A 13,705-nucleotide genomic window follows, 5' to 3' on the forward strand; every position below is an offset into this window, starting at 1 on the left:
GCTACTACAGGAAGGCTTTGAGGCAAATAGCTTTGCTGTTTTCTAAAGGTAATTACATAAGATCATGAGAGAGAACAGATTAGAAAAATAAGCTGAAAAATTGAGGTGGGTAGATGGAATAGGAAGAGAGTTGTGTAACACACCAATGGCACAAACTAGTTGGGCAAAGTTACTTTTTCAGTACTGAACAATTCTATGTCATGCCTACTGTTTACTGTGTCATCTTATTTAGTGTCAGCCCTAAATTTAGATATACGGTACTCTACTTCCCCATTCAAGCCATTCAAACATATTGTGAAAAATGGTGTCCCAGGACAGATCTCTGAAGGAAAATCATTTGTCATATCTTGCAGCTTAGTCTATTTACCCATTGTACCCACTGGCTTTCTGCTTCAAGCTAACCAAGTCTATAACCAAGCAAATAGATGGTATAGAAACTGGAAGAACAGCTGATGCTATAAATCAGAAACCGATGTAGCTGGAAAAGATCAGCAGGTCTGAAGATGGGTCACTGGACCTTAAACGTTAATTCTGATTGCTCTTCACAGATGCTGTCAGACCTGCTGGGTTTTTCCAGGAAAAACTTCTGTTTTTGTTTCTAATAGACTGTTTCCATTTCCGAAGCATTGAAGCTTTAGAGCAGGGATTTTCCTATATGGGAGGTTTACAAGAGCAGTGAGGAGGGGTACCTTCTATTGAGGGAAAGTGATGTAGTTGTATTATGCAGATGTGATGAGGATCTGGGTATAGATTCTATTAGCATATTGTTCTCATATTGGTTATATTATAAGAACTGCTTTAAAAAACTTGAAAGATCGTGGATAACAATGAATAGGGTTTTTTTGATCAGCAACTGTGAAGGAACAGGTTGAGGAACAGTTTCAACTTCAAATAAGAGGTTTTCAAAAAAATAATGGAGAGTTCATGTGGGGCATTATACTTCTTTTTAACTGGCACAAACTGTTTATAAACAGGAAATGTGTGGTAACACTTTGTGCTGCAATAGTCACAGCCAGGAGTGCAATGCCTCCACAATATGGGGGAGCAAGGACAGGGAAAAGAAACAACAGGAAGTAGAAATGCCAAATTAACCCTTCCTGCGCCATGGAGCCATGAGCAGCATGGAGCTGGAAAGGCCACCTTGGAGTGAGATTGTGAGGTCAGTTACATGGGTGGGAAAGGGACTGATATTAGTTAGTGTCGATCTCTGTGAGCACGAACAGCCTTACAATGCTCCAAAAAATCTATCTTCCTGTAACTTCAGCTTCTTGTGCATCACCCGTTTCCTTCACTTTATTAGCATAGTGTCCAAACCTGGAATTTTAGACTTTTCTTTTCCTGAATTGCAACTAGAATATGACAAAGGGCTGGATTTTATGTCCACCAGCCAGTGGGATTGAAGGAGTTGGGCTGTGTAACATCAAATGAGTGGCCTTCCGCCACTTAGCCCCATGGACCAACCGAAAGCAGCTTCCCCAAAGTCGCCCCTCACATTTAAACCTCCTGCAGGTTCTTAACCTGGCTCCCCAAACCCTCAGTCACATCATTCCCATCACAGAGAACCTTGACCCTAAAGTTACCACTTGAAATTTTTGGTGTGATGGGAGTATTTGAAGTCCCAGCAGTGGCTACTGCTGCCAAATGGCATTTCCAGCACAACAGAGCTGTTGACCATTCAAATGGCTGGCACCTATCCAACATGGGAATAACTCTGAACAAAGGACAGAAATCTTGCGTTGAATCAATTAATGCAGGTGTGCCCAGTGAAATCCAAAGTATATGTTAATAATTTTAGTTTAATTTATTCCTCAGTTTCCCTCCACTTTGCAAAATGTTTGAGTTTGATTCCACTCAACTGGAAATACATACCACTGGGTTTAATAGGAAGCTCACTGTCAACTATTTGCTGCTCTTTGCTGAAAAGACAGGCACAACTATTCTAAGCTCAATGCAATTTTTCATATATACGTTGGACCATTTTTAAATATTAAGAATTATTGTCAACACTTTATTTCATCCAACATAACTTTTTACAACTTAATGTACCACATTCCATATTGGAAAAAAATCACATTTCTAGAAAAGTAAATTTATTTTCATGCATTATTGAAATATATGCAAAGTAATTAAAAACTCTATGCGACTAAAAGGAAAAGATATTTGCGAAATATAAAATACTTGTATAGAAACATTCTGTATATTATAAACTTTACACATCTGATCAAGCAACTTTAAAATATTTAATAATTTTTAAAAATTGTATTATTTAATTGCCTTCATTCTTATAATTTTCAAGGTTTATAACCACTAATCCAGGATAACCTCAATGATGGGGTAACTAACTCGTGTGTTTATTAATAAAATTCAGCATAGATTTGTTGAATCTTAATAGGGTTATTTGATGAGGTAACAGAAAAAGTTAATGTGGATGATATGGTTGATTTGTTATAAATGGACTTAAAAAGCATTCGACAAAGTGCAATGGATATGTTGTGAAAATTGAAGCTCAAGGTATAAAAGGGCTAGTGACAGCATGGATATGAAGTTGGCTCAGCAATAGAATACTGTTTGTCAGGCTGAAGAATGGTCTACCCTAGTGTCCAATATGATCAGTACCACGACCACTGCTATATTAGTTACTTAGACTAGGGTGTGCATGGCATAATTTCAAAACTGGCAGAACACAATGGAGAACTGAGCAAAAGGATTATTCAAGACGCATACAGGTTGGTGGAATGAATAGACAAGTGGCAGATAAATTTTCAGGCAGACAAATGTTAAGTAATATGTTTTCAGTGCGAACGGTGGACATAGACGATGTAAAATAAAAAAACATTATTCTAATGGGAATGCAAGAATATAGAGTCCTAGGGGTACACGTGACTAAACTATTGGAGATCAAGAGCAAATTAAGAAAGGAGTTGAAAAGGCAGAGTCTTGGTGGCTCATTGCCACTTTCTCAAGAGTAATTAAGGACAGGAATCAAATGCTGACCTTACAGCGGCATCCATTCCCAACAAAGAATTTAAAAGTCCAAAAACACGGAGCAAACGCTGAACCTTTATAAAACATTGATTCTGCCTCACCTGGAGCATCGTGACTGATTAGAGACACCATACGTTAGGTAGAAAGTACAGTGGATGCAGAAAGGATTTATCAGAATGGCTCTTGGGTTGAGGGATTTCATTTAACTGAATAGACTTGTGAAGCTGGTATTGTTCTTCTTGGAGGAGGGAAGTGTGAGATAGAGGTGCTCAAAATCATGAGTAGTCACGTCAAAGTTGATAGAGCGAAACCCTTCCTGTTTGAGGAAGGGCCAAACAACACAGGAAACAGGCTTAAAGTGGCTGCCTAAAGAACCGAAGGTGACATAAATAGAAATTTGTATTTGCAGTGCATTGTTGCTATCTGGAATGCTCTGTTTGGAAATGAATCAACACCTAAATAGTAAACAGTTATGGGGAAAAAAATGGGATAATGGGATGAGCCATATTTCTCTTGTAGAGAGTTGGAACAGACTTGATGGATTGAATGGTCTCCTCCTGTGCCATAACCAAGCATTCTTTAGGCAACAGGGAGCCGTAAGTATAAGCTCAGTTTTGATATACATTAGATACTTAGAACGCATGCTAAAAGTTTGTAAATTGCAACTTCAAACATTTCACATGATCTTTGGTTACAAGGATTTCTATAAAGAGCTTTTTCAATTATTTATAAGTTATTGTAACTGATATATCTATAACTGATATATTTATATATTCCTTTCCATTATTGCTTATAACCTTGTGTAGGAAACAGCACACAATTAAGATCTATTGCTTGGTATGTATATCATAATTATCCTCATTTAGTTAATGTTAAGAGCAATAGTAACTATTTCAAAGGTAAGTCTTTTGGTATATTGCTGTAGTTCAAAAAGTAAGACATACAAAATTTAATCATAAGTTAATTCCAATAAAATTAATATATTGCCAACAAAAGTATTTGCATATTTTGTGGAACATTTTATTACTTGCATAAGGTTGTTGTTATATTTTTAAATACATACTTTTTTTGCTGAGAAATAATTTCTTTAAACCCAGTTGATTTATTCTTTCTAGAATATTGATCCTGTTAAATTTCCCCATGTCCTATGTTAATTAAAGAAGTCTAATGTCCAGCCTCAATACCTTTCCTGACAACCTGGATCATCTTGTAATTACCATCTAGGTCCACTCTAAATTATCTTCATCTAATGTTGAATCTATTCAATTTATTACTGTTCTTTAATGTATCTGGAAGCACTTTTCTTGGATTACTTTCTCTATCTTGTTAAGTCGCTTGTTACAAAGATTCTTCTTTAAATATCTTTTAAATTTTTTCTCTAAAATTGTTTTCATATTTTCAAGTTTTCCACAGCTTCACTCTTCCTGAACTCTCTAACCTCTTCTGGAAATGCAACCCTTTAAGATCCCCCATTCTGACCTTCTGCACCTCTCCAATTGTCATTGCTCCACCATTGGAAAATATACCTTCATCTGCTTCAGTGCTAAGTTCTGGACTTTCCTCTCTAAATCTCTTCACCTCTCTACCTCCTTTAGGATATTCCATAAAAACTACCTCTTTGGACTACCTTCTCTGGCTGGGTCTCAATTCTTTTTTGAAGTAGCTTAAGTGCCTTCTAACATTTTACCTCTTAAATATACGGTGTAAACATAGCTTGTTATTTTAGGTTTACTATCATTGCCTCTCAGGCTTCTCTGCCACATTTTATTTTCAGTGCTAATGATTTTGATTGCCATGGAAAGAACTGGAATCTCACAGCAACAGGGGCAAATAAAAAGATGAAATGAAAGACTATGCATTGTAATGGCGACTGTGCTTTGGTAGAGATCAGGAAAAGTGAGAATGCATTCGGAGAACAAGGAGGAAGAGAATTTGAGTGGCGAGCAAAGGAAGGGGTACAAGACAAGAATGCATGACAAGGGAAAATAGATCAGCATGGACAGCAAATGGCTGTGAAAGAGGAGGTAGAATGAGTAGCATTTGGTAATAGAGCAAACAACAACATGAAGGGAGCTAAGACAAAAGGAGAAAAATGAAATCAGAGCAATGATTAAGTCAATGGCATTGAAGGGGGGCGGTGTAAATAGATACGTGGAGAGGTTATGTTAAAGCCTCTGTGAGTCTAGAGGTAATAGATTGTCTTTGATAATCAGGACATGAGAGTTCAATGTTGGAGAGTGACTGTTGAAGTAATTCCTTAATCAGTGATTTGATTGAAATCAAAATCATCACTTTGTTTTTCCTTCTAAAAGTAAAACATGTTAATTTCAAGTATCAAAGTATCATTTTAAAGTGTAATGTCGAACCTGGGCTACTCACTTAGAGATGCACAACTAATTTTATGCCTGCAACATTCCCATTCAGGTGTTATCATAGTTGGGGCTTGTATCTCCTCCATTCAGATGAAGCAATGCTTTATATCTCTACCTTTTAATGTATAATGTCAGTGGTGCCACATCTTTTTCTAAATCAGTGCCCTTTTGAGGGAAGTTGCTGACATGTTCTTTCCAGTTTTCTTGTTGGCAATTATAGTTGTAGCAGATGCAATGATTCTGATCTGCAGAGGACAAGATAGAAGCAGCGAGTTTGGTCATGATTGGATTGAAGTGTTTTGGAATGGAGAGGTACTCTAGAGTTTCCCTTGATTGCAGTGAGAACCAGAAATTGCTTAGACAAAATATCCAAGTTGCAGATTTAACAATGTGTATTTGAGACGGTGGTAGGTTAGGTTTAGAACATGCATTAGTCCGATCAAGCCAAATACAATTCTCATCTTTGCAAGTCAAAGTTCTAAATGTCTGTATGTACAATTATTTCATTAGTTGTGGTGCAAAAGTTCTTTGGAGTAGATGTAGCCATTTATTTCAATTCCAAGGGAGTTCTCTTCAAAGTAGTTTGTTGATATGATCAGGTCATGACTGACTTGATGGTTGGTAAAAGTTGTGTGATCACTGTGTTGATAGATCAGGCAATGTCGTTTCATAACTAGATTTATTTTAATGCAACAATATATTGAAAATACTTACAAACTTGTAATGTTATCTCCTTGTAATGCGATTCTTAAATTAAACCAGAAGATTTGCTGTTCCACTTCATCCTGAGGCCATTCCAAATAGGTTTTTGTATTCATCAGTTTCCTCAGCTTGCAGAATCTTTGAGGAATGGTTTCCTTTGGGATCATCTCCAACAGAACAAGGATGGCTGAATCATCATTTTCATCAAATAGACGAAAATGAGTATAGTCAAGCTCGTACTTGCACCACTCACTTTGGACAAAATGTTGAGACAAAACAAAGAGGGTTTTCCTACTTTTCTCAATGGACTCAATAATGTTGTCAATTATCCACTTGCCTGGGATGAAATCGCGCTTATGAAGGCAGAGTGTCAGCGGTGGATGAGCACTTTCTAACTCACTTACCAGCAAGTTTTCCACCCACTCTGAATCCATCTCACTATAAGAGACAAATGCATCGTAACAAATATTATTCTTCTTCACTTTCTTTGGTTTCCTCTTTGCCTTCAGCCATGCCCATGTCATTTGGATATACCAGAACACGTGATACTTGTAACACATCACCACAACAATGGCTACTGTCAAAATTGTGCCAACACACAGTAAGGCTAGGGACAATGTTTTGTGACAGTCAAAAAAAGAGCGCTTAGTATTTTGTACCATCTTTCCCCTGAGGAATAAAGGTGAATCACAAATGTAATCTTCCGCTCGGTCCAACAGTTGCACTGTCTTGCCATTATTCATATAGAACAGGAATTCGCATGAACAAATATAATTATTCTTTCCAGCTTCTAAAAATTGAAGCTTCTGAAATGTCTTGATTTCTTCAGCTGAGAGAGAGGTGAGTTTATTACTGCTGATCTTCAGAATTTCCATCTTTGGTAAGTAGCCATCACCTGGTAAACTTTTAAACTTATTATTGGACAGATTTAATTCTTTGAGAGAAGGAAGATTAACAGCAAAACTGCTGATAATATTGTTACTTAAATCCAACACTTCAACATTTGGAGGGACACATTCTTCTATATTTTTGATATCACAGCTCGAAAGGTTTAGAAGTTGTAGCTTTTCAGACCATTTGCATGAAGTCTTTATGACACTGAATCTGTTCTGGCTCAAATCTAAATGGATAAGTTTAGGAAGTGTGGTTAATTTTGTGCTTGTTCTAGCCAGGGATTGAAAAAGATTCTTTCTCAGAATAAGATAATGTAGTGAACGCCAAGATCCTGAACAGACAGTTTCGTCCAAACTCCTATCACTTAACAAATTGTCTGTTAAATCAAGGTACTCCATATTTTCTAACTTTTTGGATACAGTGCAGGGCATCAGAAACATTGTTAGTTTTGTAAATGTGGCGTTTTTAATGGATTGAAACAGATCACTAATATTTGAAAGATCATGAAATAAATAGAAGTGTTTAATCGATATATTACTTAATAATATTGTATCGAGAGAATTAGTTTTTAAGTTGTCTATTCCATACCATTGCCCAACTCCTGAAAGTTCACTGTCTTTTACTACCAGTTCAGATACTTTTGTGTTTTTCATTGAATTTAGGAAATTTATTACAGTATTTTCAGTAAGAAAAGTATTTCTGAAACTCAATTTTCTCAGTGACGAATTTTGTACTGGTAAAAATGGCTGACTGTCCTTTTTATCCGGAAATGCTACATTTCTTAGCTCCATGTGGGTGGTGAATTCTGATAAATCAACAAAAATCTGCTGAGCCTGACTTGGTTTATTCAGAAATGTGTAAGGCAGACTTAAGGTAGCATGACTTATACTGCTGAATGAACTGAAGCTCCCTTTCTCATACACCTGTAATTTCTCTGCTGTTACAATAAACTCATCCAGATGTGTAACCCCTACAAAGTCACCTTTCTTTAGAACAGAAAGAGAAGGACTGCCAAATTCTAACCATCTGAGTCTTGTCAGATTTGAGAAAATTCTCCCCGATCCCAAATCTGTGTAATTATTTCCTAAAATGTTAAGGTATAGTAATTTGGAAAGATGTTCAAACCAATGCGGTGACAAGTGTGTCAAAAGATTATTCGATAAGTCAAGATACTCCAGGTCTGTGTTATGCTGGAGTGCCTGCTCCGAAATAGAGTGGATTCGATTTGATTGCAATAGAAGTCTTTTGAGTTTCACATATGTTATGAAATCAGTGTCCTTAATCTGTGAGATCTTGTTATGAGACAGATCAAACCCCAGTACATTTTCCACTACACGTGGAACATTCTCTAGCTTCACCGATGAGCAGTTGCAGAAGTTGTGAGAGTTGCATTTCTGACAGATGTCCGATGGGTCAGTGTTCCCTTCTAAGAAAGCTGCACGTACAAAAATGCAATCAACAAGCAGGATCAACAATGAGGGAGATCTCATCGTTCTTCTTCAGAGCTATCTGAAATGAAAAAAAAATTAAAACTGAAATGCTAATGTAGCATATTGTTTAAATTCTGCATTTTTTGTAGAATGCAACTAATGTATTGCAAACTTAAGTGCAGAATCAGGTATCGTACATGATATAAAATTTCAGTGCAAATGATAGATGAAATTATGCCACTTAAACCTCAGACATGACATAAAATTTGATCTACTTTGAAATGGCTTTCCCAAATTATTAAATTCTAATTAAAATCATAGCATTGTATTCCTTTCACATATTGGAATGTAATTTTAACTGTGGCATTAACAAACTAACCAGGTAACTGGAACTATGTGCTACTTCTGCTTTCTTGTCTTTTTCCCCATTCCGCACATGATTCTCAATAAAAAAGAAGCAAAGTACTGACAGCATTCATATGGAAACCTAAGAGATTCTATGGAGGTGACCATTGCTGCAACTGCTGGCAATCTATAAAACAGCCTTCAGTTCAAACCGAGAGGCACTGCATCTTGAGTTAATGTTTGCTCCCAAGCCGCTGTTCCTATCTTTCACTGGATGGTTGCATCCTGACCAGCCTTCCCCTTGACTGCTGCTGAGAACACAGGAAAATTGGGTGTATGTGATGCATACAGAGGTGTCTCAACAATTGAAATGGATGAGGAAAGAGGGCAGTGATACTGGCGTGTCCCTAAATTTCACCTACGATGAGCAGTGAGTTTTCCAATTACTTTGATTAGCCACAATGAACCTCTACCTACCATGTCCAGGATGTTCGGCTTCTTCCTTTTCCATAGCTTGGTGCTGATGACCCGAGTTTATACCACGCTGCACCCCTCCTCACCCCACCTCACCTTTGCTGTTTCCAAGCCTCTAGGCAATCTGCTATTCTCCAGCTTCCACAGTGCCACACGGTTCAGCATGAAAAAGACTGACCACAAAAACAGCTGCACAAAGCCACAAGGTTGCCTTTAAATAAACATACCGCAAGATTTTCAAGCACCACTGACTTTATGTTGACAGTAGGGTGTAATTTTACAAAGTTCCCCGCACCAATGAACATTGTTTTTGAAATTATGAAACCACCACAGGCCTGTCACTGATTTAATCTCTGCAATTCAAACTGCCGTTGGAAAATCAAAATTCCAACTTTTACCCAATTCGGTCACTCTACGTGCTAAATTTCCACTTTGCAGGGCCCATAAAATACCCACACCCACCTGCCCTCAGCTGTATCCTGGTCTGTTAGTATCCTCAAATCAGTTACATGGCCAGGGTAAATGTTGAAACTTCTGTAAATGAATTGTAAATTATCTAATTGTTGAAGGAAGTTCTGAATGCTAACAAAGTTTTAAGAGTGAAATCTGCTTCATTTTGGATTAATGTAAAACAATACTACACATTCCAATTTAGTAGGACTTGAGGCAATCTATTTTACTGCAAATTGACTCGGTTAACTCAATTTTTTTCAGCAAATAACTGAGTCTGTATCTGTCTTTTTGTGGCACTAGAGGACTGTCCCTGCAGTGGAATAAGAAAACTGGTGGCAGTGGATCAAGCAACACTTGTAAATAATTGTTTTCTGTTTCAAAAACAGAAGTTGCTGGAAAAGTTCAGCAGCTCTTGCGGCATCTGTGAAGAAAAACATCAGAGTTAACGTTTCGGGTCCGGTGACCCTTCCTCAGAACGAACACATTCATCACCGGACACGAAACATTAACTCTGATTTTTTCTTCACAGATGTTGCCAGACCTGCTGAGCTTTTCCAGCAACTCTGTTTTTGTTCCTGATTTACAGCATCCACAGTTCTTTCGGTTTTTATTAAGTTTTCTGTTTCATTGACAAATACTCCAGCTATCTCACAGATTGAAGGATCAAGCTGAGAGTCTGAAGAAGCTAATACAGTTCCAAAGATTTTAGTATTGGCATTGTTGCTCTTCCCTGTATCAGTGAGCTGTGAAAAGGCACGAAGCAACTTCAGTTTTTTTTATTCATTCAAAGGGATGTGGGCATCACTGACTATGTCAACATTCATTGTCCATTGCAAATTGTCCTTGAGTAGGTGGGTTGGTTCTTGTACCATTGGAGTCCATGTCATGTAGGTATACCTACAATGCTATTAGGGTAGAAGTTCCATGATTTAGACCCTGTGTCAATAAAGGAATAGTGATATGGTTCCAGATCAGGGTAGTGAATGGCTTGGAAGGGGTCTTTCTGGTGGTAGTGCTCGCACATATGTTCTGACCTTGTTCTCCTAGATAGCAGAGGTTATAGGTTTAGGGAGTGTTTCTAAAGGAGTCTTGTTGGGTTGACACTGAACATCTTTTTGCTGATACACACTGCTGGTCCTGTGTGTATGTGGTGGAGGGACTAAATTTTGAAGGTGGTGAATGGGGTGCAAATCAAGTAGGCTGCTTTGCCCTGGATGGTATCAAAGTCCGTGAGAGCCTTTGGAGCTATACTCATCCAGATAAGGAACAAGTATTCTGCCACACTGCTGACTTGTGCCTTGTAGATATAGACAGGCATTGGAGTGACAGGAGGTGAGTTACTAACTGCAGCATTCCTAGTCTGTGACCATTTCTGTAGACACAATATTTATATGGATGGTCCAGTCTAGTTTCCTATCAAAGCAAACTTCTGGGCTGTTGATGGTGGAGGTTTCAGCAATGCTATGTCATTGAAAATCAAGTGAAAATGGTTGAATGCTGTCTTTTGGAGATGGTCACTTCCTAGCAATTGTTTAGAATGAATGTTACTGCCACCTACAGCCCAAGCCTGAATGTTGTGCAGGTCTTGTTACATATGGATTCCTTCAGTTTCAGAGGAGTTGGATATGGTCCTGAACATTGTGTAACTATAGGTGAACATTTTAGCCTTTGATTTTATGAAGGAAGGAAGGCCATTGAAGATGGTTAAGTCTAGGACACGACCCAAAGGAACTCCGGTAATGATGTCCTCTGCTGAGATGATTGACCTCCAAAACCATCACAGTCTTCATTTAATTCAAATCAGCAAAGATTTTTCCTCCAACTCCCATTGACTCCAACTTTGCTAAGGTTCCCTGATACCATATACGGTCAATTATGATGCCAAGACCGGTTGCCCTCACATTTCCTCTGGAGTTCAGCCCTTTTGTCCATGTTTGGACCCAGCTGTACTCAGCACAGGACATCATTACCAGAGTTCCTTCGGGTACTGTCCTAGACTTAACCATCTTCAATTTTTTCAGGAGGTCAGGAGATAAGTGGGCAGAACTCGAACTAAGTATCAGTGAGCAGGGTAATTGTTGAGTAAGTGCAGCTTGATAATATTATTGATGACCCTTTCTATCACCTTGTTGGTGATTAATAGTAGATTGATGGACCAGGTTGGATTGACCCTTTTTTTTTTCTGTGGGACATATCTGGGCAATTTTTCACATGGTTGGATAGATGTCAGGGTTGTGGCTATACTGGAACTTTCTGGAGCACAAGTTTTGCCAGCATTATTGCCAGAATGCTGACAGGGCCCGTAGCCTTTCCATGATCCAGCTGGTATTACTTGCTTGGTGCCTTGCACACAATTAAAGTAAAAATTCATTTGTAGAGTGAAACATTCAGCTTGAGGACTAAATATAGCATCTTGTGGCTAAAAAGGTGTGTCAGCTTATATATCAAGTATATATAAAAACATGATTTTGGGAGATAATAAAATGGGTTTATCTTTTATGGGTTAGTTTATAGGCTGTGATCTGCAGAACATGAAAAGCATCATCTATTATATTTGCCTCTTACATTACCAATTGGATATCTAAGGTACTAACTGTGGACAAACCAAAACAAAAAATAACAAAAAGTACCAATAAGAATTGTTACCAGTGGAAAATTGAGAAATTGAATCTTTTCATTTTTGAAAACAATTACTTACAAATTAACAGCTAAGAAGAAACAGCTAAGAAATTGAATTTAACAATTCTTTAGTTTTGATTTTTTTTGACTTTCCTGCTTTGCTCAAGTTAGTTTCAACAGCCAAAATTTGAGCTGGATTTTGTGAAGGCATGAAACGAAGGCATCACATGGCGTAGCCCATTAGTTAGACAGTCTTTGCATGTTTAGGTTTTGACAAGTGTTTTCAACAAAGTGGGTGAAAGTGTAAGTGGACAATAGGGAAACAGATGGCATTGCGGTTATGTTATTGGACCAGAACCTTAGACTAATGGTCAAGGGTTCAGTCCTACCATGGCTGATGGTGAAATTAGAATTCAATAAATGTCTGGAATTAAACACTAATCAAATGGAGACCATGTAACCACTGTCAATTGTTGTTAAAAACCCAACTGGTTCACTATTATCATTATCTAGTCTGGCCAATATGTGACTCCAAGCCCACAGAAATTTGATCGACTCCTTAAATTGTCCTCTAGGCAATTAGGGATGGGCAATAAATGCTGCCCCAGCTAGCAGCACCCATAGTCCATGAACGAAATGTTTAAAAATGGATCAGCAAAAGAAACAGAGAAACCTTGGTGAACAGCAGTACAAATAGTATTTTTCTATCAATGAGATTCAAGGACTGAGAAGATAAAGCATTGAGAAGGATTGTAAATTGAAGTTGGTGAATTCAATGGACATGTATTCCATTTTAAATGGAAGCGTATTTCATATTGAAATGTGGGTCTTGCCACTAGGAATTCAATGATCTTGGCAAACCTCCATAAAGAAAGACACATATTTTCAACTCGTTATTCTTTGATCATGCCTATGCAACCTTACCTCAGTACTAGATTAATGTACCTTCACTCTTCCAAGTCCTGTGTCTTTTATATTAGAGCAATCATACACTTCCCTGTAGGTGCTTTTACTACTAATGGCACACTTAACATTTGGCATTGCTCTCAGATTTCCTTCTCTTTCTCTTCTATACCTTCCACTGCTTTTTCTTGTAATGCAGTGAACTGTAGAGGTGTATAGTTGTTGTAGATTTTTGCATAACCATGTCTTTAAACTGGTTACAAACTATGGAAGCAAATGCAAATGTAAGAGCAAAATGCTTCTGCTTTGTGTTTAACATTCCTCCCAAAATCACCATCCAGCCCACAGTCAATATGAGACTTCCCAGTGAGTTATCTTGCATCAGTCACAGCTCCTTTTAAATTTTGCTTGGAATGAAACTCTCCCAATTGAAATGCCCGTGGATCATGGCTGTTTTTCTCATTTTGTTATAAAGCTTCCATTGCCTTTATTGGGAGCACAGATGTCTATTTCAAGACCCACTCAAAG

At 37.8% G+C, this 13,705-nt stretch overlaps 1 protein-coding gene across 3 annotated transcripts in view; it reads right to left on the reverse strand.

The window, feature by feature from the left end:
* Nucleotides 1-4,017: 4,017 nt before the first annotated feature.
* LOC109912800 (toll-like receptor 2 type-2) overlaps nt 4,018-13,705 on the reverse strand; it is an 86,176-nt gene continuing 76,488 nt past the window's right edge. For all 3 annotated transcript variants that reach the window (XM_048597995.1, XM_048597981.1, XM_048597987.1), the window contains one exon: nt 4,018-8,462. In XM_048597995.1, the coding sequence (XP_048453952.1) occupies nt 6,068-8,443 (2,376 nt within the window). In that variant the 5' untranslated portion in view covers nt 8,444-8,462 and the 3' untranslated portion in view covers nt 4,018-6,067. The remainder of the gene's footprint in view (nt 8,463-13,705) is intronic.

The sequence above is a fragment of the Rhincodon typus genome, chromosome 1 (genome assembly GCF_021869965.1).
Source record: "Rhincodon typus isolate 14 chromosome 1, sRhiTyp1.1, whole genome shotgun sequence".
NCBI lineage: Eukaryota > Metazoa > Chordata > Chondrichthyes > Orectolobiformes > Rhincodontidae > Rhincodon > Rhincodon typus.